This window comes from Natrix helvetica (genome assembly GCF_964273705.1).
Source record: "Natrix helvetica genome assembly, chromosome: 1".
NCBI lineage: Eukaryota > Metazoa > Chordata > Lepidosauria > Squamata > Natricidae > Natrix > Natrix helvetica.
Genome location: NC_138548.1, coordinates 170,003,304 through 170,029,470, shown reverse-complemented (window position 1 = coordinate 170,029,470; position 26,167 = coordinate 170,003,304). Strand labels below are relative to the sequence as shown.

The following is a 26,167-nucleotide window of genomic DNA, read 5'->3' as shown; positions in this document are numbered from 1 at the left end:
TTTTATTGGAACCTTCAGTAACTACAGTAATGCAATGGTAATGCAGTTACTAGACTCCAGCACCATTCACCAGAGAGAAGTTTTTACAAAGGTGTCACTGTCACTGCGTTAATTGTTTGCTAGCTGAGCTGAAGAGTTACTGCGCAGGTCACAGGCCTTATCTGACAATGATTTACTGTGCATGCTTCTTAACACGTTTTTTAGTACATCACACATTCCAGAGACTTCTGATCTTCTGTTCGTCTGCCAAGAAGGTGGGCGACAATTGCTCTTGCCAAAATGTAACAATTAGATAGATTTGTTTATTCTTATTTTTATATTAAAGTTTGTTTTTAATTAGAACATGTTATCGGGTTTTATTTCTTATCAAGAGATATGCTAACAAGGAGGGGCGACGGTCCGCACCTCAATCAAAGGTAGAAGGGAAACTTTCCATTCCTTCTCAGTCACGTTAGGCGGTATAAGTTCCATTTATCAGACTGGGATTCGCATTGTAGTTATGGGGGTAAAAAGTGTACACTTTTTAATTATCACTCAGAATTAAAAGTAAAATCCAAGGCTAACAATGTAGCTGATCAGAAAGGAAGAAAAAACCCAGCTGCTCACATCTGGGTCTCATCAGCTTATAGTCTTGATGACAAACTATTAAAATGAATTATGCTCATAAAGATCAACTTCATGTCAGATATTATTCCAAAGCAAAAAAAAAAAAGTATGAATTTTTACCAGATTTCCATTTGTTCAATGCTTTGATGCAGTTGGTTAGCTGAAAAAAGGGGGAGGGAAGAGGAAGGAGAGAATGAACATAAATCTGTACATTACAAATTATAGAAACAAAAACGCTTGGTAATCATTAACAGAAATAACAAACAATTCAATCACTTTTATTTTATAAATAGTATTTTGAATACTATACTATATATGTACTGGCAAACTGTTTTTACAATGAACTGCTGGAGAAATCTCAATTGGCTGGATTCATGCAATATGTTAAGTCACAGACCACGGTTCACAAATCACAAAGATGAGTTGACACAAGATGCCTAGCCACACTCACATAAATGGCATTGAGACCTAGTGCACTGGATGAACTATCTATAAAATGAGAGTAGGACAGTGATGGGTAACCTTTTCTGGACCGGGTGCCCAAAGTGCACACATGGGCCCCAATGCAATGCGTATTCCCCCCACCCTCACGCATGCACCCCAGCCCTACACATGCACCCCTGCCTGCACCCCACTCTCCTGCGCAAACACACAGGCCCCCCATACGTGGCAGAACCCAAAGACCAGCTGGCCGGTGGGAGGCGCGTGCACATGCGTGGCGGAGCTGAACTGCGGTGATGGTTTGCATGCCATCAGAGAGGGCTCTGCGTGCCACCTCTGGCAGGTGTGCCATAGGTTTGCCATCCTGGGACTAGGATAAATATGTGAGCAATAGGTGACCCTCTTTCATTCTGAGCCTGAGAAAATGATCCACCGTTAGAATTTCTCGCAAGTCCCTTGCATAAATATTTATTTGGCATGAGGCAAGGAGAGCACAAGAGAATTTGCTTCCTTCCTTTACCGTCAGTTTCCATAGGACTCATTTGTATTTTTCTCTGTAGAATGAAAGTATATCTCTCTATGTGTGTGGTTGCTCTTGACTAAGTTGCATCTCCCAATGTTTATGCTTATTTATGCAATGGGAAGCCCAGGACAGAATGGATACACTCAGTTCTGGATTACGTCATTGGCGGGTGGGGGGAGAAGGAAAGCATTACAATGGAACAGTCATAGCATCTTTCTAGGCTGCTGCCCAAAGAGATTCAATGGGATCTCTTTTTTCCCCCCTGCTCTACATTCCCCACTTGATCCAGCCCACTTGTCAACTCTCTTTCTTTTGCTGTCTTCTTTCCACAGACCAAGTCTGGTCCCATTCTGTTGAGTTGTCAGAGTTTCTCTGCTGATGGAGAGTCCCAAATCTTTCTACCTAATGTCCTCCCAACATTCTGTTGGGTTAAAAATAAGAGAATTGTGGTGCAGGATTTCTGTTTTATGATTAACAATCATAGCTTGGTATTTTTGGCCTGTATTTAAAATATATCACCTTCATTTCATCAGGACTCTGCAATCAAAACTAGGAGCATCCTTTCGATATTAACAAGATTTGTTTATAAACAAAATCTGAATAATTAAAACATTTTAAGTCAAGGAAAGATGCAAGGAAAGGGGTATATTTTGTATTTTGTTTTCAGATCAGTTATCTTATTAAAATATGTGGACTTGCTCTTCATCAGCTGGGTGATTTGTTTGTTTTAAACCACAAACCTTCAAGATTTGGGCTATTGAATCATTTATTCCTCATGCCTCATTTGTGTTTGTATGACCTGATTTTATGTAATAAACAATCACGATGTAACTTGGCTTAACATTTTGTCCAGTTATCCCCATTATTGTTTCCTTTGCAACCCAGCCCATTATTGCAGATCAGATAGATGCTTCTTATTGTAGAAAAATAAAATGTTACTTGGAGAAACTGAGTTGCTCAACATTTCAAGCCTGAACAACAAAGCCCAAATATACCTGACTCCAAGAACAATACAATACAATACAATAGTAGAGTTGGAAGGGACCTTGGAGGTCTTCTAGTCCAACTCCCTGCCTAGGCAGGAAACCCTATACCGTTTCAGGCAAATGGCTATCCAACATCTTCTTAAAGACTTCCAGTGTTGGGGCATTCACAACTTCTGGAGGCAAGCTGTTCCACTGATTAATTGTTCTAACTGTCAGGAAATTTCTCCTCAGTTCTAAGTTGCTTCTTTCCTTGATTAGTTTCCACCCATTGCTTCTTGTTCTACCCTCAGGTGCCTTGGAAACCTGCATAATATTTTGGTTAATATGAAACAGAGGGGTAAAATTTCAAGAAAGTTGTAGCGTCTCACTGAAACACAATTTGCCATGAGTAGACTTGTCTCATTTTGAAAACTGAAAAAAGATCTGCAGGTACTATTATATTTTACTGAAAGATTTCGGAGACATTTTTCTCAAGGATCTCTTCTTACATTTTTATAGTAACAACTAGTAAGCTCACATGCTTCAATCAGAAAAAAACACACTGTTCAGTTTTAGAAAAGCGGAGTACTTTTGTTGTTTTATTTTTAAAGCATATGCTTAATGTCACACCCACCTTCTGCTCCCAGCGACAAATCATCTTCAAAGCTTCCTCCATTCCTCACCAGCATGCCTAAAAGAGATATCAGTTTGTCAAAATCAAAATCTATTGCTGTGGTTATTTTCCAGCAATACTGTCAACTGTAAATTAAAACACTGAACATATTTTGGAATATCTATTTATTTGCACCTCATCTTTCCTTTATATAGCATCCCCTTCTCCACTTTCTTTCCTCGTCACAACAGCCCTGTGAAATGCTGACTGACCCAAATTATATTAAGATTCCACGGCTGAAAATGGGCTTACAGCTGGTCCTTGCCCTAATCCCCATACTTCAACCACCACATACGCTAGCATATTGTACAAGGTTGGAATGACATTTACAGGCTTTTTACAGTCTAATAACTGTAGCACTGGCAGTTTTGAGAAAAAAAAATGACTAATCTTATAAGACATAAGGAAAATCTCCAGCGATATTGTCAAGCTGAAAAGAAAAGAAAAGAAAAGAAAAGAAAAGAAAAGAAAAGAAAAGAAAAAGCAGCAATTTCCTATTTACAAATGTCGCATAGCTTAGTACTTCTGATTCTCATGAAACATGGCACAAAGCTTTAACGCTCTGAAACTGCTTACCAAAAGTTTCAAGCCTAAATATTATCTGGGAACAAACATTCCCTTTCATCCCTGGAAAATGAAATGAAAGAACTCCAGCTATTGCAGAGGCTTCTTCTCGGCCCTGTCACTACCTGCACGTTCTTGTCGTACTTTGAACTTTTGCATTCTGGTTTGTGCAGGTGGTAACTTTTCAGGTGTGGTGAGTTCAGTCAGAGCCAGTCAAGAAAGGGTGTTCTGAAAGGCTGACCTACTTCACAATATGCTTCTTTCTCGCTCTCTCCTTCCAACAGGCATATCTACACAAGAGTCTCACTTAGCTTTGGCAGGAGAGAGTCATGCTTACTGTAAATACTTAACCATGAACAGCCCATTCTTATTCAGAAACAGTGCTGGGAGAACAGGAACCCAAGACTCTCTTTACAACCTCCAAACAGCTTTCAATTCAAACTGCATTTTGGAGAGTTATTATACTTTCTGCCCAATGAGCAAGAAAACAAAGAAGTCAGAAAATGCCAGATATTTACCTTTTAATGCTGGGTTGCTCTGCTCATCCAGGGAAGCTCCCAATGGTGTTCTAAAACCACAAAAGAGATTAAAATATGCATGACTCCTTTAAAACTTGCTTCTTCACATCCTTCCTTTAAAAGCTGACTTTCTCACATCCGCCAACTCCTCTTCCTGAAATTGTGCATGCACGCGTACATACAACTTACAAAGTCCACTCTGAGAAAACGGAGTCTCTAATACCGATACCAGTTGCAAAAGCCAATTAAGTTGTGACTACAAGAAGTGAACTCTGCTGGATCTAATTTCCAAATAAGTATGAGCAAGATTGCACAAGCTCTCTTAAGTGTGGGCTAGCACAGCAACATAAAGGTGAAGAATTAGTCATGTATTCAATGCCTTAATGATTCAGAGATAAAATACATGTATTGAAAATTCTTTCATATTTTAAAACACTTATTCCTATATCCAGTTTGGAAAGAGTAAACAAAATAAGCACACTTCAGATGTAAAATTGACCCACTCAACCACATAGCCCAATGTGGCCACTAAGAAAAAGATTCGTCATTTTATTATATTCTGCCATTCAACTTATACTACAATTATAAAACACCGTAGTAAACAACAAGCATCTAGTGGAGCTTATTTCTAGAAACATGCCAAGTGGATCATAATGTTGTATTATGAACTCTTTGTAGGCTTGCCAACAGTCAAATCGATGAGCATGGTGTTTCTGAAAGTCACTAAAACAGTAATACAGATGTGAATCCTAAAAATATGATAGCCTGCTTATCTGTTTACCCTCTGCCCCAATTATGGCAAACGGGCATTATCTTGCCAAACAATGAAAGCAGGGGAGGAACCTTTGGAGCCCACTGGTCCAGAGAAACATGGGTCCTCCCTTCTCCCATGCCTTCAGTATTTACAACCACAGTGCTTCACAAAGAGCCCCAGTAGAAGCTGTAATAAGGAAGCAGTTGAAGGAATGACAGGACAATGGAAGAAGAAACTGGTGCTGTATTTCACATCTTCCCCCTTCATTGCGACTCTCAAATCTATCATAGCAGCACGGTTGCTGCCAGCCTACTCTTCCTTTCATTAGCCAGAGAAGGCATATTTTCCCAGTGACTCCAGGTGATCAAAGTCCCTTATGGGTCCTTGGGCCCATTACTATAAAAGGGAAGGAGCAGCCATCCTTCTTCCTTTGCTCTGCCCACCCTCAGTGTTGCAGAATGGGATGGGAGCCCAGTGCCTGAGCTCTTTCACCACTGGAAGACCCATCTGAAAATTCATAGCACCTCAACAACTCTATCCATATGTCGGTTTTTGTGTTACAGTACAATGTGTATTGGGAGGAACACATACAACAGCTGTGTGCCATCTATTCCCTTGTGGCAGATTTGAAAGAAGAGGCCTTATTTCCAGGTCAACTGTTGATAACTCTAGGACTTCAGCAGCACTGCCAACCAAGAAAAACAGCTCAGCCAGGCCTGCTCTAATCCCATCAACAGATGCCTGCTGCACAGAATTTAGCAGGTGGGTCTGTTTACCTGCGTGCTGTGAAGAGTTTCACCTGCTGGTATGGAGAAACCAACAAGTGAAAGTATTCACAGAACCCAGGCAAACAAGGCCAACCCTGCACACTAAACAGGATAAAGACAAAAGATATCGCAGCCAGTGAAGCTGTCTGCAACTCAGCTCTCCAATTAAAAAAAAAGAATCATCTTGGATTTGTTTTTACATGCATACACACACTAACTCCTTTAGTATGACACATCATACAAGTGAAAAAAAAACATTTTGATGTTAAATAATCTTTAATTATTACCATCGTAATTAAATCACATGATTTACTACCCACTTCAGTAGATTATTTAGGCTGCGATGCTACAAATATTTACCTAGAAGGAAACCATAGAGCGGGCACAGAAGACTGTCACCATAAAGCTGCTTATTTTCTCCAAAGATCGTAACACGCCATTTTGTGCAATTATTTCTAAGGTCATACAAATAAAGTGGTCAGGCAGCTGATGAGATAACGTTCCCTGCCAAAGTCATTCAGGAAGAGAACCATGGGGGAGAAACCATAAATTGCTTTCCTAATGTTGTTCCCTTAACACTGTTAAAAATAAAAGTGGAGTGGCATGGAAACAGTTCCCCAGATTAGAACTGCCCTTATTTTGAGTTTCGCCTAGTGTGGGATATAATAGATATAGTGATCATAAAGGAGTAATACATTTGTTGATATGTAGATGGTTATTTTTATTCTTTATATGTATTTCACTGAAGTAAGAGAAATGTAAGTCGCTGTGATATTTCTTTTAAGAAATGACTGAATGCTTAATGCTATGCCTAACTTAATGCCAAAAGCTTCTAGTTTCAATCATTACTTAAATGTAGCCTTATGGCTATTCAATTCTACGCTTTTTTAAATGTCTCCATCCTTATCCCTTATCCATCCCTTATTCACAGCTCTGCATAATATTCAGCTTGCTGAATTTTGAGAAATTTCTTGCCATGCTGCATTGAATACTTCAAAATCATGTGCTAAAGATGTGTTATCTTCTTAAGGCCCAGCATGGATAATTTTGGTTTTCAGACTGTTTTGGGTTTTTAGCTTATTTCTGATTCATAGCCTTTACTTGTAGCTGAAGTAAAATAGTGCAACCATCACTGACAAATCAAATCAAATCCCTTACTAGAGGCCAGTTATCCAGACTAAATAAAAATAAATAAAACCCACAGAGTAGAGGTACAAAATAGAGCATACAACACAAAATAGAGCATACAAGATTTAAAAAAAACACACACACAAAGGTGCTTGGACTATTTTGCTATCAGCAAAATGCAAGTTTTCAAGCTGCAAAAAAATTTGCAACTGCAAGAATTACTAATAAATTTCATATAACATTATTCAGTCCCATCCTGGAAATGGAGTTAGATGGGGAGTTAAGAGCTCTTTGTATATGGTCTCAACTGAAAGCGCAATATAATAGAATATAAATTCAAGTTTCAATATTACTGTCTTCACAAGGGCAGAATCTTTCCATAAATGGAATTTTATCACAAATCTTTTATTGCCCTCTGCTTAAATGCTTTATTGATCTACAGTAGCATACCAATCAAAGAGAATATTATTTCGGAATAGAAGCATTCCACAGAAATAAAACAAGCATGTGTCAGCTCCAAAATGACCATTACAGCTGAAATTTTTATCAGACTTCCAGTTTGTCTAATATTCTTCTAAAAGAGCAAGAGAACTTTGGCCTACGATTCTTATCACCCCTGGCTAGTGGCCTCACAGACGGGAGTTGAGATCCAGCAACACTTAGAAGCCAGTAGGTCCCATGGCTGCTGTTTTGGGGCTCTAGGTATTGATGAATGGCATCAAAATTGCAAAAAACAAGAACTTTTATTAAGACAAAGAGAAAATTAAAACACATATTAACTTTAGCATAAATTTAAAAACCCAGAGTTTATATTTAAAAATACGATCCTGAGCAGAATCTCTTACTGTATCCTGGTAACATCTGTAGGCTTTCTGCCAGCTGCCATGTCCTCAAAGTCCTTAAATATGCTATCATGCCACACTGATTACTGGGTTGAGTGAAGTAGAATAGTAACAAAGCAACACAAGTCAATGTTACACTACTAGTCATACAGGGAAGGCATGTAATATGAAAAAGAGATTAAGCCTGATTACCAAAGATGTTTCTCCTCTCAATTAGAATAGGAAGCTGTTGTATTTTGCCCTTGTTCATTCATTGCATCGCACAGGGATAGGCAAGCTACTGCCTCTGCAATATTATCCAACCAGTTCCAATATCTTCAATCAGCACAGTCAATAATTTGGCATGTGAGAATTGTGGTTACAAAGCCACCAGTTATCTACCCTCCACTAAAGCGTGAAAACATGTAAGTTCTAAATTAAGATTAAAACCTGAGAAACAGAAGAAGAATTTGCTGACTGGCATTAAGTTATTCATGATATTAGGGTTCCTGTGAAATCAGTGGAATTTCAGTACAACGTATTCAGCTTCTAGGTATCTTGGTAATAGTAACCAAGAAAATAGCTAGTCTGCTGCATTGTTGTGGTCTTTCCTGCATCTTTTTGCTCATCCCATTTCCAAAGCCAAATGCCATTACAAACCTTTGTCTCTGTTCCCTTATTTGCACCTCCAAAACAGTACAGAGTTGTCTCACTCATTTTAAGGGGACTATGACCGGAAAGCCACTGCAGTAGTGTTTTAAACCCATCCCCTCCTTTTGAATGTGGACAGAAAATATCAAACCACCAAGGCACTTTAAAGGGGTATTCAACCTCTGAAAATTGCTATCCGATGAAACTCTTGAACTTTTGTATGTCAATGAAAGAAGACTCAGTGGAGGAAGAAAAAAAAAGGGATTTTTATTAAAAGGTTTTCAAGCAACAGCCTTTCCAACCCAGAATTTAAACAAAGGCATTCATTGTTTACGCCATGGGCTTTTAATGGTTCTTTTAAAATTCTTCTGATTCTCTTTCCTTAATGGCCACTCCAGTTTCTCCGGATCCTGCCTAGGCAGTTGCCAATGATACATGGTGCTGGCTGGTAGCAAAATGGTAAGTGAAGTTGACATTCTCTCCCAGAAAGCAAACCTTTCACCTCTAGAGCAGATTAACAGCTACCAGCAAAACCGCTCTGTCAAACAGCCTCCATGTACTTCCTACACACGCGTGTGTGTGTGTGTGTGTGTGTGTGTGTGTGTGTGTGTAATTTATCTCACTACAATGAAAGCAATGTGAGAGAGAGAGAATGTATGTTTGAGCACAGGCAATTTATGTGCATAAAAAGCTCTCAGAGAGCCCAGCTGGACAAGTGGACTATTTAGAAATGAGTTACTTCACAGCAAGTTGCTTAAGTCAGCCGAGCCCATTTGGAAGTGAATTATTTGGCTGAAAAGGAAGGCTGGTTCTGGAGGAGGAAAAGCCTTGGTTATTTTGCACTTGTTTAAAACAACTTGTTTTGCAGATGGGGAGGAAGGGGGGGGGGGAGATCTTTCCTTTGCATTTAGCTAAGCAGGCACCCAGAAGTGGAATGCAGAAAGAGAGAAAGATGATTATGATAAAACCAGAAGCACAGACTGAAATGGAAAACTAAAATGTCTTCGCATAGCTGCAGAACCAATTTCATGTTTTATTGTAATGCTCTCTAGCATGATAATTGTTGCAGTCACTACAGGAAAGAATTGCTGTATAGGACATGGTGGTTTTATGAATGAGTGCTAACAGGATATTGTATCCAATGAAAGGTCTTGGGCTAAGGGGCCTTTAACCTTTTCCCCCCCCAATGTAATCAAATTTGTCTTCTAGGGTCATGATGGAGAACCTACAGCACGTGTGCCCAAAGTGGCACACGAAGCCATGTTGCCCTGCATGCACGGCCTTGCCTGTTTGTCTTCCGGGTTTCTGGGGTGTATGCGTACACCAATAATCAGCTGTTCTTCGTGCACACGGCAGTGCCAAAAACCGGTGTGCACATGCACACTGGCCAGCTGATTGTTGGGTGTGCATGCATGCCAGAACCCAGAGGTTTGGCTTTTCCAGAGCCCTTTGTGCGCGTGGCAGTGCCGAAAACCAGCCTGCACATGCGCATTGGCCAGCTGATTGTCGGGCGTGCATGCACGCTACAACCAAGACGTTCAGCTTTTCCGGAGCACGGCCCTGATGAGCGCACACGCACATGATATTTCCACGTGACCGTTTCGGCACTCAGTGCCAAAAAGGTTCGCCATCACTGTTCTAGGGCAGTGATGGTGAACCTTTTTTTTGGCTCGCGTGCCACAAGTGGGGGGAGCGCAGGGGGGTCGTGTGCGGGCATGCCGCATCCATAATGCAATGTGCGACCCCCCCAGTGAGCATGCGTGCACAACAGGTGCAACCCCCCCCCATTTTTACATGCTTTTTTCGCCCTCCCCAGGCTCCAGAGGCTTTATTGGAGCCTGGGGAGGGCAAAAAGAGCCTCCTCCGCCCTCCCGGAGGCTTCAGGGACTGTCCGGAGGCTTCCCTGAAGCCTTTGGAGCGCTCAAAACGACCCTCCGAGCAAACCGGAAGTCACTTCCGGATTGCTCGAGGGTTGTTTTAAGCGTTCCGAAGGCTTCAGGGAAGCCTCCGGACGGTCCCTGAAGCCTCCGGAGGGCCTCCGGGGGGGGGGGGGGAGGCTCTATTCGCCCTCCCCAGGCTCCTATAAAGCCTCTGGAGCCTGGGGAGGGTGGAAAATGGCTTTTAAAAAGGGTGAAATCAGCTGGCCAGCGCGTGCATGCACACGTGTGCCATAGGTTCGCCATCACTGTTCTAGGGTATAAATGAGACATGCTTTTGAAGGCCAGGAAAGAAATCTCCAAATATCCAAACAGGGATGGCAGCAAAGTTCCACTTTGTATTAGCAAAGGCACTCTTTAACTGAAAACAAGTAAACAACACACACACAAACACAAAAACCCTGTCCAATCTGCTGTACATTAGAACGGTTACACAACAGCTTCTTTATTTTAATTGGCCTGCAAAGAAATCCAAAGCTCTGTGATGCAAGAAAAGTCCAGTTTGGCCTGTTTGCAGCCAAATACCTGTCTAAACCAGGACAGTACTTCTTAAATCCATATGTTTCCAATATCAACGATAGCAGTTCCAAGAGAACCCATAAATGTATTAATCCTGGGTTTTTCAACTTCCATGGATCCCTTCCTTAAGATTTTGTAAGAAATTCATGGGGTTCTACGAGATAGTAAAGCCAGATTTACTAACCAGATATTAAAGGAAAAAGGGACAAAAGGAAAAAAAAACCTTCAAATGCAGCCAATTTTCATTCATAGCCAGGTTTCTTCTTGATCAAGGATTCTGAGGGTTTTTTAAATACATATATATATTACAGGGTCTGTGGCCTAAAATTTGAAAACTCTAATTGACAAATACACATTAGTGTTTATGATTTGTGGCATATCAATAGTCTGGGAATATGATCAAAACAGGCAGATTTGCCCTGGGTCATTTTGTTTCTCTGATTAGATAAGAAAATCTCTCAGAAATGGTGACCCAAAGGATCATTAGTTGACTAATTATTACCAAGAAGATCCGAAGTCATGTCTTGCATCTTTTTGCTTTCTTTTTTCCCACTTTAAGTTTTCTCTTCGGTTTTTTTTTCTTACTTTGTATTAGTTTTCCTTTTCCTTTTCAATGTAAAAAAGAGGTTTATTGAATACTGTATCATACTCAGCCTGGCATTGATCACCTGAGTTTTAAACTCAAGTCCAGCTGTTTTAGAGATGGCAGGTACTGAACCTGAGACTGTCTACATCAGGGATCGGCAACATTAAACACTCAAAGAGTCACAAAAGTCCTAACCGGAAGCCCCCATTCAATTCTGGATCCGACCGGAAATCTGGTTCCCCCACCATAGAGTCTTCTCCTAATGCGGTGTCCTTTTTCCTCTACCTGTCCTAACCAAAAGCTCTATCAATTGTTGAGCCAACCAGCGACAGGAAGCCGCAGCAGAGGGATGAAAGAGCCACATGTGGCTCCAGAGTCATGGGTTGCCGACCCCTGGTCTACATCAAAACATATGTTCTACCACTGAGCTATTGTTGTGTAAATCCTTTAAAAAAAAACCTCTATAAAACAACATACCAACCTATTCTTGTTTATGTTACAGTCGCTATAAATGAGAAGTAACCAATACAGTCAGTCTGCCTTATCCTTCTCACTAGGAATTTTAAAGATACCAACTTTTCAAATTGACTAAAGTGTTTAGCTCTCAGGCTATAATAAAGACATCCAATTTGTTCTGTTGCTGGCACTTTACAAACTGCCTATTTCTGGAAACGTTTACACATTACCTATGTACTATCCAATTAAAATGTCCCTCCCCTTTTTTTTAATATATATATTTTTTCTCCTCTGCCATGGCAATGAAGGCTCTCCCACCCAACCTCCTAAGAGGTTCTCAAGTTTGGATAATAAAAATCACTCCACAATTAAGGCGGAGGATTTCCTTGTTTATATTTCAATGTGAGTTAAAAAAAAATCTAAGGATATGGTTAGTTTTAAAAAAAAGGAAATTGGCAAGCAAGCACTTTTAAAGTTCATAAGTTTTATAAAAAAACATATACAATTTGCTATATTAATTTAAGCAAGTACCTGAATGATTTTTTTTAATTTATTTACTAATTAATGTGTCCTGCTGGATTCCAAAGGCTTCAGCAAACATTTTTCACACAATATTCCAGTAAAAAAGTTATTTATAAAAACATCTTACTCCCAACCCCCATCTCAACTTATTATCAGGAAATAACTCATTCAGTTCCAGCGAAACTGCTTGTTTTCTAGAACAGCTACACAAATTTAGAACACAAGGACAAGAGAGGAAATTCTGCCCAGCCTTGATATCACAGCAAGGAAATGCATTATAAATTCAGATGAAAAGCACCAGAATGGGGCCAAAATAATCATAGATCCAGACAGACAAATGGCAGTTCCTCCTCCTAAATCTATGATGGATTGGGAATAGAAAAGATCCATTCTCATTAAAACTCAAACTGGATTAGTGGAGAACCTGTGACCCTCATATGTTTCTGAACCATAAATCCCAGCAATCCCGCTCAGTGATAAAAAAGGATGTTGGGAGTTATAGTTCAGCACTATCACTGGCTATTTAGTTCACATCTGCTAGCTTTCACCAGGACCCTTTGGTTAGAATAGCCGAATGCTAAAGAGGAGAGCATTTTAGGGCTGGTATAGAAGGAATGATTATGATGCACGGATATGTATTGTTACTATATGTGCTCATATTATAGTGGGATTAATTAATGTAATATAATGTATTTGATTTGATGTAGTGGTCCACTCCAGAAGACTCTCGGCAGCTTAAAAAATCCACCCAAAAATCTATTAAACGCACATAAATACCGTAGGTAGTCCAGACTGTCAAATAGCACAAACAGTACAAAATGAGAGGGAGCCCACCAAAAGATAACTAATTATTAATCCCAACTTGGGAACATAAGCAGGTTATAAGAGCTGTGATTGAGATGGCACACTTTCTTCGTTCCATAAAATGACAGCATTAAATTGAAAGGATCTGAAGCACACCCAGTCTGCCCAAATTATGTATGGGGTAGGTAGGCAGATGCAATTGGAGATAGGCCTTCCCTCAGATAACTAGGTCCTATTCTATGAAAGGTTTTGAAGTTGGTAACCAGTACCTGGGATTACACCTAGAAGCCAATTGATAACCAATGCAGTTCATTTAGCAGCAGTGACACATGGGCCTACTGTGAAGTGCCTGATACTGTTTGCACTTTTGCATTTTGTACCAGTTTGTAACTTCTAAATGGTCTTCAATGAATTCTAGTGCTTATATATGTATTATATTACAGTCTTCCTGTTTTACTGACCAATAATTTTTCATCAGTTAACAGTATAGTATTAGTAGAACTAATATCAGCAACAATAATAAAGCAATAAAGCTCTTTTGCATATAGGCAACATAATCATGTCAAATATAAATGCAAACGTAGTTTTAAAAAATTGGATCTAGGGGAACTGTAAGTGCTGAAGACATCTTTATATTATAACTCTATAAGGATAGCATTTATTTATTTTAAAAAAACCTACTTGATCCAATATATTTTATATGAAGAAGCATATCAAACCAAATGATTTTTCATCATTTTTTTTGTATGGATGCAACTTAAGTTTAAGATACTAGATGGCTTTAAGTCCAACTCATTGCATATTTACTCAGGAGGGAGTCCCACAGAGATTCATTTCCAAATAAGTATACATATGGAAACGAGGCTTAGACATGCTTTGTCACAGCAGGTAACATAATCTAGCTGCCCCTGGTTCAGACTGAAAAAGCTAAGAACAGTTGGACGTAGTGAACACTGACTAAGAAGTCAGTTTAGCCCAAGGAAATCTTTATTTAAAATTGCCAATTTACAAAGCCTGCTAATATTCAGTCGATTGCTTTTGCTCTTGCACCCTGCAGTCAGCCTACAGTCAAATGAAACTAAAGCTAGCTGAAACAATTTCAGTTCTGTACAGTGACATATGCCTAAAATAATGACATCATTCAGTTGCCTTCAAAGTTCTAGTACTATTTGCTGCTATAAGGAGAAGAATATCTGTTCAGAACCTTTGAGTATTTTGGGCTCGTATTTATGTGGTATTATTCTGCTCTATTGGGAGCTATTTTGGTTCTGAAGAGAAGTTCCACATCTCCCCTAAAAATTAACAATCTAAGTCCCCCTGCAACATCCCCTGTCACTTAATGGGTGCTTATGGAGTTTCCATAGTGTATAAGGCAAACTCTATCCAGGCACAGCGTTTTTGTCACTCTATTCAATAATATGGACTAGAGGAAAATATTTAGATTAAGGGTTTTTCAAAATCAGTCTTGAAGAAGTTTAAACATCTGAAAACTGAAAGGAGTGTCAACTCTCTATCTTCCCTTTAACAATTATAATATTTCATTTTCTCTTGGTGTATATATGTTGAGAAAAACAAACAGGTTGAGTATCAGTCTGCCATACAGCTATTCAAGAAAGAAGTCCACAAAAATTGTGAATATTGTGTGGTGGGTATCATGATTTGTTTAAAAAGCATGCAACCTCACTGCCTTTTCTTGCAGACTGACAAAACATCTTAATCTAATCTAGTACGCCAACATTCATGGCTATTAGAATGGTGTGTGTGTGTGTGTGTGTGTGTGTGTGTGTATAATTTTCAACTCAAGGTAGCAAACATACCTATCACTCCTGTTTCTATTTCTATTTTCCTCACAACAACAACCCTGTGAGGTAAATTGGGCCGAGAAAGTGACCGGCCCAAAGTCATCCAGCTGCCTTACACACCTAAGGTGAGACTCCTGGTTTTAAGCCACACCTTAATTACTACACCAACATAACTAAAATAAAAAGGCACGGTATGCAAAATGTCCCAGATAATTTAGCCTCTCCTATCTGCTGATAGACTGGAAAAGGCTCCATTTTGTAATCTCAGTTTCAATATAGTGTAACATGCCTCACCCTGGCACTTTCCAGATGTGTTAGGGTACAATTCCTATTATCCCCGTTGAGCACTCCTATTGTGGCTGAAGGTTTTAGGAGTTGTAGCTCTGGAGAGCACAGGCTGGGCACTAGGTCCAAGCCATGCTAAGCCAGTGAATAAATGGAGGAAATTACAAGTAGACCTCAACTTACAATCAACATTAAGCCCAACATTTCCATTGCTAAGCAAGACAGTTGTTAAGTGAATTTTGCCCTATTTTATGGCCTTTCTTGCCACAGTTGTTAAGTAAATCATGGCAGTTGTTAAGCTAGCAACATGGTTGTTAAGTAAATTTGGCTTCCCCATTGACTTTGCTAGTCAGAAGGTCTCAAAAAGTGAGCACATGTTCCCGGGACACTTAAACTATCATAAATACATGTCAGTTGCCAAGCATCCAAATTTTGATCATGTGACCACGGAGATGCTTGTAAGCGTAAAAAAAGTCATCAGTCACTTTTTTCAATGTCACTGTAACTTCAAATGGTCACTAAATCAGAGGTGAAATTCAGCAGGTTCTGGAGAACTGGTAGCGGAAATTTTGAGTAGTTAAGAGAACTGGCAAATACCACCTCCGGCTGGCCCCAGAGTGGGGAGAGAATGGAAATTTTGCAGTATCCTTCCCCTGCCATGCCCACCAAGCCACACCCACAGAACCAATAGTAAAAAAAATTGAATTTCACCACTGCACTAAATGAATAGTTGAAAGTCAGAGACTACCTGTTTATAGGGACTATGTATAGGAACCAAAAAACCAGCAGGAAAAATGGAATTCACTGGGTGAATCAGGGCAAATCACTGAGTTGCTATTGTATGAAAAAAAAAACTGGAGGAAACAGCACTAAGTATGCATTACCTGCTAACAATCTTTAGCTCTCAGAGGAAAGGAAGGTTAAAATTTAGCAATCTGTTAAAACATGACATCTGACATAAAAGAGAATACTGTCTGCTACTATTAGGAAATGATAAAAATCAGAGTTTATGAAGTTTGAATAACTAATAGGGCAAGCAAACCATAGAACTGGAGGCTAGGGAAATAATAATATGATTGACCGCATTGGACATATTATAACAGATAATAAGACGAGACAGTCCTCTCATATGCTCCATTTGAAGCTCCTTAGAGAAAGGGTGTAACACAACCACAGTGCATTCTAAATATGACTAACCAGCCAAATGACTGGCTGCTGCCTTTGGTGGCTTCGGCCTCAGACCACACTGACATTTTATATCATCTACACACACTCAAGTCATTTTAATATAAAACTTTATGCCTTTCTCTCTCACACACAGATTGATAATAAATGCATGCATTTGCATACATTCATCAGGATGGAATCTTATACATGAGTCATAGAATTAAATGTGAATATTTTAAATTTATTTCTAAAACCACCCATCTACGACTGCTGCACACAAGTAAATCAATGGTAAAAAAAAGACATGCAATTATGAAATAAAGCATAAGCACACAGAAAAATCCACTTCCAAGAAAAAAGATGATCCCAAGCAAACTCCCCCTGCCTCCCTGGAAGACAGGATTTCATAGAGCATCTAGACTTGCATTTCTAATTGTCCTGTGTTCTTTGATCAAATCCTCCATCTTTTTTATTTCCACTCAAAAGGAAAGAAGGCAAAACAAAGTATCTGATTGTGCTTTTTTGATGAATAGTGATGGCTGTTGTCCATCTGAAGCATCACAAAACATGGACTATAGCACATATTTTAGTTGAAATCTCATCAACAGATGCAGACTCACAGACTGTTTAGAACCACGGGGTGTGTGTGTGTGTACACACACATACACACACATACAGTATGTATGTGTGTGTGTGTGTGTGTGTGTGTGTGTGTATGTATGTATGTATGTATGTATGTATGTATGTATGTATTTGTGTTACAACCCCTGGTATGCCCAAATATTTCCCTTTATTCTCCCTTTATTTATTTATCAGCACAAATACAACATACACACACACACACATATATATGCTGGTCTTGTTGTATTCGGGTCTTTTCCCGTGTAAAATTGAGATTGTCTTGGCAACGTTTCAGCGAGGTCTCACTCGCTATCTTCAGGCTTGGTTTTGGATCGGAGCTGCTGTCTTTCTATAAATCTTGGTGGTGGGGGGTTGGAGTGCTGGCTTTGTTTCAGTAAGTGGAATGATTAGTTGCGTGGTTGTATCATGATTGGTAGATTGGTGCTGATTGGTGCTAGCTGTGTTTCTATTGTTGTTTCATGTTGTAACGGCCTGGGTGGTGGGTGGGACTCATTTGTTGACTAGGGCTGGTTTCCAGATGTCTGGTAGGCGGGAGGTATCGTCACGTTTATTCATGTTGTGGGAGTGTTTCTCTATTTCGATAGCTTCCATAATTATTCTCTTGTTGAAGTGTTCAGTTTTGGAGATTAACCTGGTTCCTTCAAAATTAATTTCATGTCCTGTAGCTTTAAGGTGTTGGAAAAGGGAGGAAGTTTTTTCTTTTTTTCTTACTACATTCTTGTGTTCCGTGATGCGTGCATTTATTCTCCTGTTCGTTTGTCCTATGTATGTTGCAGGGCAGATTTTGCATGGTATTTCGTAGACTCCTTGGTTTTCTAGCTGGATTTTGTCTTTGGGGTTTCTTAAGATGTTGGCTATTTTTTGGTCAGCGTTAAAGGCTGTCTTGATATTGTGTTTATGGAGAATTTTGCTGATTTTATCTGTGGTGCGTTTGATGTAAGGGAGGAGGGCGATGCCGTTGTCCTGTTCTGTGTCTCGGTTTTTTGGGGGAGTCTCCTTTTGGATTAGGTTGGTAATTGTTTTTCTTTGGAATCCATTGGAGATTAATACGTTTGTGAGAGTGTGTAATTCAGTTTTCATGTGGTATTTGTTGGCTAGGCATTTGGTTCTGGAGATAAGGGTCTTGGCTACAGAGTTGATCTATGCAGGGTGGTGATGGATTGTGCGTTTAAGTAGCGGTTGGTATGTGTTTTTTTCCAATAGATGGTGTGTCCTAGGGAGCCATTGGGTTTTTTGTAGATTAGGACGTCCAGAAAGGAAAGTTGGTTGTTTGCTTCTATTTCCATGGTGAATTGTATTTTGTGGTGTAGGCTGTTGAGATATGTGAGGCAGTTGTCCAGTTTTTCTTTCCCATGTGGCCAAATCATGAAAGTGTCATCAACATATCTAAGCCAGAGTTTGGGTTTGTGTTCAGATTTATCTAAGGCGTTAGTTTCAAAATGTTCTGACACTTTCGTGATTTGGCCACACGGGAAAGACCCAAATACAACAAGATTGTGTGTGTATGTGTATGTGTATGTATATATATATACACACACACATATATACACTGTGTGTGTATGTATGTGTGTAATATATATATATACAGACATACATAGACATAGACATAGACATATATATTTATATTTATATATGTATTTGTGTTGCAACCCCTGGTATGCCCAAATATGGGAGGGAGCTCACTATTCCCCCTTTCTGTCCTTCGGCTCATTACAGAGTACCATCCAGGCAGAAAACTATATTTTTATTTTTAATGTTGCCTTTTTATATTTGTGTTGTATTTGTGCTGATAAATAAATAAAGGGAGACTAGTATAGATCTATTTCAACCTATTTAGGTCTCATCAGCTAGCCATACCCTTACTGGGAATCGAACCAGGGCTGTATTGCATATTAGGCCGATGTATCCAGTAGATGGATGTATATTATGTTAATACTCTGGTACAATGAGATTTACAATACAGGAAAAATGTACAGGATTGTATTATAAATCCATTAGATTTTTAAGCGCCACAAAACTCTGGATTTTCTTGCTGAAAATAAACTATGTATGGAATTTTATATATGTATAATTCTCCTATTTTTCCCATAACCTCCACCCTATGCGGTGGGGTGGGTTGATAGAGAGGGAGCAATCTGGCTTTCAGGCCTAAGACGGGACTGCAACTCATAGTCTCGTATTTTCAAAGTCACTGGACCAAACTGGTTCCAAACTACACCAGAAATATAAAGAAATATAGGGGACTTTTTGTTGCAATTCTATTTTAATAACCATGCTATGGGCAGAAATATTTAACACAGAGCCCAAGAATATAGAATTATCTGGAATAAATGAGTACTGTGTGTCTAGCACTAGCACTTAGACTTATATAGCACTTCACAGTGCTTTACAGCCCTCTCTAAGCAGTTTACAGCGTCAGCATATCACCCGCAACCATCTGGGTCCTCACAGAATTTTCTGAATAGATGAGTGCAGTATATCTGATTGAACAGGACAATAAAATGAACTTTCCTAGTTATCACACAGGCACATGAAACCAAAGCTCTAATCTTCTGGAAGTAAGCAATCTTCTTCAGGACCAATATTCAAACAGCTTACATTATTCCAATTAGTCATTTTAAGCAAGTTTTTTATAGACCAATTTCCCAAAGCATGATGCTCCCTTGTGCTATTGGAATCTCACGTGTTTAGAACTTCCATTTAAGCAAGGGCATTTTTCCCATCTGTATGACACTACAATTTCCATCATCCTCACGCAAGTAATGCCCACCCTGTCACACAAGATCTCTGCAGAAATCCAACCTGGGACCGACTGGCAGAGGAAAGTTATTCCACACTGAAATTAGATTGACAGATTTAGAAGTGATCTACTAAGCACTTGGTCTAGCACATCTAGCTACTTTTGAGAACTGGCCTTTGAAACTGTACTTCTCTATTCACCTTGTTAATTTAAAGATGCTCCAGGGAATCCTTACAAACCGCAAGGAGATTCTGTACAAAAAAAGGTCTGTGGATAAGCAAAATGCCTGGAGAACAAGAACAAATTCTCTCTAGAAAAAACTTATCATTTACATAACATGACCATATAGAAGATGCGTCTACTCATCTAACAAGTCTTTCGCTCTATAAAAATAAAAAGTGAATGATCATTCAAATGTGCCAGCAAGTCATCAGAAAGTAAAATGTAATGTTCCTCCTTCTCTTTCTCATTACATTTTTTATGTTACTAGAGTTTACAATTGGTGAGATATTCCAGATTTAAATTCCAAGCTGTCAGTCCAACACAAATGTTAAGCCTTTTTAATTCCAGATTCCTCAGTATGAATCATACAGTCACATTTGAGACTATAATTAAATAGCATCCTAAAAGAAAAAGATAAGATCCTTATCAAAGTAGCTGTAAACAACTCCTGAATATTGAGTAACTGGTGATTTTAGAAATATGCATGTAATCTATCAAGATCTGGTTTTCCGAAGTGGTTTACACCACATTAGAATTAAAAAAGTACTTTTAGCTCCCATTTACTTGTTGTTGTTGTTGTTGTTGTTAGTTGCAAAGTTGTATCTGACCCATCGCGACCCCATGGACAACATTCCTCCAGGCCTTCCTATCCTCTACCATCCTCTGGAGTCCATTTAAGCTCATGCCTACAAATTCAGAGACTCCATTCAGCCACCTCCTTCTCTATCTTCCCCTTCTTCTTTTGCCCTCAGTCTTCCACAGCATTAGGCTCTTCTCCAGTGAGTCCCATTTACGAAGAAAGCTTTTAAAAACATATGAATGACAGTTAATGCCTAATCTCAAATGGGATTACTAGTGGCCTTATATTTAAGAAACTGAATCTTGTCCGACTCTTGGAAGCTTCATCAAGGCTGTATCATCTCCTCATAGATCCTTCACATTAGCTAACAATTAATATTGCTAATTTGGCAGTATATGCACAGCATTCCTTTCAAACAAATTGGATTTTTTTCATACTGGGATTTGAATGAGGAAGTGCTAAATTTCATACTTGGATGTCTTTGTAGACTGTATAATCATACTATATATGATTATTTCAGTCATTAATGAATAATCATGTTCATATTGCGTAAACACAATAGAAAGACATCAAAAGGGACAAAATATTCTATAAAGATTACAACACATATGTAAAACCTTTGGATAAAGACAAAACTGAAAGATTGATCATATCAGTTACCACATAACAATATAGGAATTCTGCAAAAACAAGATTATCCAGTCCTGAAATTGAACAAAATAAAATAAAAGCAGTTGATTTTCAAGTTTTTCAAGATTTCCAGATTATTTCACTGCAAAGACCTTAAGAGTTTCATTATGTTTTTCTTGAACCTGACAACACAGCTCCCTTGTCTCCGTTAATATTAGGGAAATAGTTTCCTCCAGAAAGAAAAACAAAACAAAAAACACAGCTCTCTTTTTTCAGTGGCCATAGCAGACAATATCCTTTTTAACCAAAAAGATAAGATTGCTTTTATTACACAACAAGCTATTTTGGGACAGAGGAAGCGATAACTTTCATGCTACATGCAACAGAGTCCAAATATGGTCACAATAGAGAGGGGGGTGCATTTATTGAGTAGAATGCTGTAACAGCCTGTATTAAATAAAGCATCAAGGATTGCTGGAAATACAAAAGTTTTGTTTTCAATCTGCAAAAAAAAAAAAAAAACCTGTGAAAGGCACTATCTTGCTGTTACACACATGCCCTCAAATCCCTTACTCATATTTTAGGGGGGGGGGGGGTGTTACACAACCTGGGATTAATTTTGCAGAATTATGGGTTGCCTTAAACTGCAGATTGTTCCTATCTATCTCCGCTGGCTATTCCCTGCACCGTTGTCATGCTCACCAGGTAAACTTCTGCCCTTCCAGCAGAAGGTGACATAAGGTTGAAAAATTGAAAATAATCATAATAATAACCACTAGCCACAAAACTACTTAAGGTTCATTCAAAAAATTAGAACATTAGAATAATTTCCCCTGAGCAAAGAACTACTACCAACAATACTTTAAAAGTTCCTTTTGTTTCAATATTGAAAAGGAAACTTTTTTAATAGGATGCATCATTAGTTGTACTCTTCCTTTGGATGTTGGCTGATAATAACATGTATTATTTATGTACTTTTATTAATTTACTGCTTATAACAAAAGGAGTAGGAGTGGCATATCCTTTGAGTTATGCAACAAAACTATCACAAAGGTAGAAAAATAAGTTAGGGTTGTTTTTTTTAAAAAAAAACCTCACAAACTGCCCCTAAACCCAGAGGAAAATTGTTGCAGAATTTAGTTCTACTCTTAGCCCTAATCATTTTGCATAGCTGCTCTGTATCAATCTCCATCCTCACCCCCAGCCAAGAAGAATTAAGTGCATAATTTATCAGGGGTGAAAGTGCTCTTTTTCTATGCTACTTTTTCAAGCAGAATTGCATTTTGCACTGTAAACTAAAATGCTTTCTACATCTATGTGTAAATGTTATTGCAGAATGAGGAAAAAGAAAGACTATCAGAAGTAACCCCAACCTACAAAAATATAATGATTTCAACCAAAACTCATTTAATTTTGTATTTTTGATTCATTTCTACTTTTTTCTTTATTTACTAACATTTGGTTTTTAAAGTTATCCTTATAATTAGAAAAATGAAAAGTTTACTTAAAAAATATGGCCTTCTAAAACACTATGTGTAATTTAAGCAACATATAGCAGAAAAACACTTGTTTTCAATAATGACCCTGACCAGGCAGCATTGCCTTTCCCCTTTTATCTTTTTTTGATAATTCTGTAAGCTAAGGTAAGAACCAAGATTAACCAGTTTGCAGAAAGATCAATGTGAAGCTTTATAGTTTAAATCCAACACCAACTAGTTAACTTGTTCTTTAGAAAAAACATTTGCTCCAACTTCATAATATTGCAATCATTATTCTAATAAACTTTATTTGTTACAAATATGAACAAAACCCTTTGAACACCTGACACAAAAAACAGATTATGTCATCTGAGATATGTTTACTTAGAAGTGAACAAACACAAGTTCTCTTAACTTAAAACCTGCTCACAAACATAGATGAAAACCCAACTGGTTGCAATAGAACTTCCTTCCTGATAGAAGTATTTAGGTCTGCAGTTCTACAAATTTAAAATCCAGCTGAAAAAGCAAAAAAGCAACCAAAAATATTTCCTTTGTTCCTATTATATTTCAAGAAAATACTTTACAATGAGCTAGAAACTTTACAAACACAAAATCTTTAAACCCTGGAAAACAGCTGCTATATTCTGAACAATATAGTTCCAATAGAACTGTCAAAGCAATTTTCATTTTTTCTCTCTCTCTGTTACACACACACACACACACACCCCAAAAATAAAGCTGCTTCTGCAGCATTCTAATCACAATGAAGAATTATATTCCACCCATGCACTTGCTGGCAATCAAAAACAGTCTCTACTTAATGCTGAAAAAAAACACATTTAATAATTGCACAATACTTCACAAGAAATGCTTACCTACAATCTTTAAGCCATATTGCAATCTTTTCATTGGGAATAGCACCTGCAGGACAGAGGGAGGGCAGCAGAGCAAAACAAATCCAAGGGGAAAAGAGTTAGTTGAGGAACCATTTTTTAAAAAAAAAAACTAGACAGAATCTTAAACTAAGCAACCTGCAATGCAAATCAATCCATGCACGTTGTTTGGGAGCAGCTGTGATCATTCATAATCAGAGAAGACAGCAAACATGTACAATTTAAGCATCAGCTGTGTAAATCATATACCCTCAGGGAGTGAGACCCCTTTAATTCAATTCAACGCAATGCAGTAGGGCTCTAGTACTTGATCAATACAGTGCAATAAGCACAGAAGAGCCCTCTTAGGTAAATATATTTTATATTTAAAAGCCGGCCAGGACAGAGATTTGTGAGAAGCAAACCTTCTCCACAAGGTCAGCAGAGCTTACTTTCTCCAAAAAGAAAAAAAAGGAGTTTCTATTGAAGCGGGAACTAGAAATCCTTCCCACCCTGTCCCGGATTTGTCCCGGCAGGAGCAGGCAAAGCCTGGTGTCTGGCATGTGAAAGGCTAACTAAGCCGATTTCCTGAGCTATAAACTTCAGCGGACGTCATCGAACGCCTGACAGAAGCGCCATCCTTCGCCTCGCGCATCAGAATGCGGGAAGCGCCAAGTATAAATCTGCGCTTCAAAAAGCCTTTCAGGTGTCGACGAGGCTCTTTCTTTCTTTCTTTCTTTTTCCTTCTTTCTTTCGCACCTCGCTACCCGCGGGGAGGGCGGAACGAGCGACTCGCTGCGCCCGAAGAGACTGACCTCCTTCCGCCGTCAAGGGCAACTTGGCACCGCACAACTCCTGTTCCGCGGCCAGATCCGCCGGCTCTGGAGACAGGCGCTCGGCCTCCGACGCTTGCCAGGAGTCCCTGCTTTTAGCCCAGGCTTTTCTCTTTTGCGCCACACCTTGCCATTCCTCGCCAACAACGGCGGCGGCGGCCACCATCTTCTCCTCTTCCTCCATTGGGGGCTCCTGCTTCTGCTCCCGCTCGCTTGGCCTCCCGACGCCGCCGCGGGGTTCCTCGCCGCCGCCTCCTCCTTCTCACGCAAAGCGACCTGGCTCGCCGGCTGCGGACGGGCGGCCGTTCCTCCTGCTGCTGCCGCTGCTGCTGCTGCCAAAAACGCCTCCAACCTGCACGGGGAGGGGAAAAAAAGCAGATCCGGAGGCGGGTGTCTCTCAATCGAGCAGGGCTGCGAGGAAGCGGCAGCTCGGCTTGAATTCCGGCGCAAAAAGCCGACCCTTTCCGAAGTTGCCGTGGCGACCAGAGAAGCAAGCCGGAGGGAGGGAGGGAGGGAGGGAGGGTGGGGGTGCCGCCCCAACATCTGCCTAAAAAGCACAGCTGGCAATAAGAAAGCATCCCGACCGAGCAATAGCCTCCTCCTCCTCATTTCCCGCCTTGCAATGCCGAAAAAGCCCAACTTTCTCCCCCGCCCCCATTTTGTTCCCCCTCCTTCCAGGGCTGCAGGACAAGCTTTCTTCCCTGCTTACAGCCCGAAGGGGGAGTCAGGAAGGGGGACGAAGCGAAAGCAAGCCAGCGCCCAGACAAAAACTTAAACCAGGCTAGAGACGTGCTTGAGAGTGCGCGGACCCCCCATTATAGTTTCCAATTAATCTTGGAGGGGAGGGGGGTCCTCTCCCCTTGCCTTTACCCTGCCCGCCTTTTGAGTTGACCCGTTTGAATACGGCTTCTGCTGCGCGGGGAATGCGCTCTCTCGACAAGGACAGTCGGGTCCCCCCACCCTTTCAATCCCGGGCGAAGGAAGCCTTCGACCGGCTTTGAAACTCACGCACAACGCTCGCTTCCCTCCGCCTGTGCAGCGCGATGGCAACGGGGCGAGGGCGCCTCTCGCCGACTTCCTCATACTGCGTCTGGCGGGAGGCGAGCATTGCGACCGCCGCGGCGGCTTCTGCTCACGTGACGGGGGAAGCAGAGGCAACCCGGGGCGGCCTTGATCGCGCCGCCGGGAAGGGTTGGTGGGTCGGGTGGCCGCTTAGCCGGCGATTGGAGAACCAGCAATAGCGTTTAGACTTTATATATGTACCGCTTCACTGTGCTTTACAGCCCTCTCTAAGCGGTTTGCAAGAGTCAGCCTAATTGCTCCCAACAATCTGGGTCCTCGTTTTACCGACCTCGGAAGGATGGAAGGTCCAGTCGACTAGCGAGCGATGGCTCGCCGCAATCAATCAATCAACTTTTATTTATAACCCGCACCCTTTCCTAAGCAGGACTCGGGGCGGTGTACAGTCATTATTAAAAACCAAATACATATCAAAATGGCATACATAAACATAAACATAGACATAGACGGAGGAGGTAGAAAATATACTGTACCATATTTAGTTAAAATACAAATAAGATTAAAATTCCCTTAAAAATTCCACGATAAGATGTTTGCCAGGAGGTGAAAGTTGGAGCTATAAATCGGCTAAGCCAGCTAATTGGAACAGGTGGGTCTT

At 40.0% G+C, this 26,167-nt stretch overlaps 1 protein-coding gene across 4 annotated transcripts in view; it reads right to left on the bottom strand.

Annotated features, from left to right (window-relative positions):
- The window catches only part of ITPRID2 (ITPR interacting domain containing 2), a 73,534-nt gene extending 47,923 nt beyond the window's left edge, over positions 1 to 25,611 (bottom strand). Inside the window, exons 1-6 of one of the 4 annotated variants that reach the window (XM_081934109.1) lie at positions 25,498 to 25,611; positions 24,472 to 24,841; positions 23,660 to 23,705; positions 4,291 to 4,340; positions 3,170 to 3,226; positions 727 to 766 (exon numbers count right to left, since the gene is read on the bottom strand). In XM_081934109.1, the coding sequence (XP_081790235.1) occupies positions 727 to 766; positions 3,170 to 3,226; positions 4,291 to 4,340; positions 23,660 to 23,705; positions 24,472 to 24,673 (395 nt within the window). In that variant the 5' untranslated portion in view covers positions 24,674 to 24,841; positions 25,498 to 25,611. Of the gene's footprint in view, positions 1 to 726; positions 767 to 3,169; positions 3,227 to 4,290; positions 4,341 to 23,659; positions 23,706 to 24,108; positions 24,221 to 24,471; positions 25,156 to 25,497 lie in introns of those variants that run through there. The other 3 variants (XM_081934108.1, XM_081934110.1, XM_081934111.1) reach the window with 3 other exon arrangements.
- Positions 25,612 to 26,167: the final 556 nt, after the last annotated feature.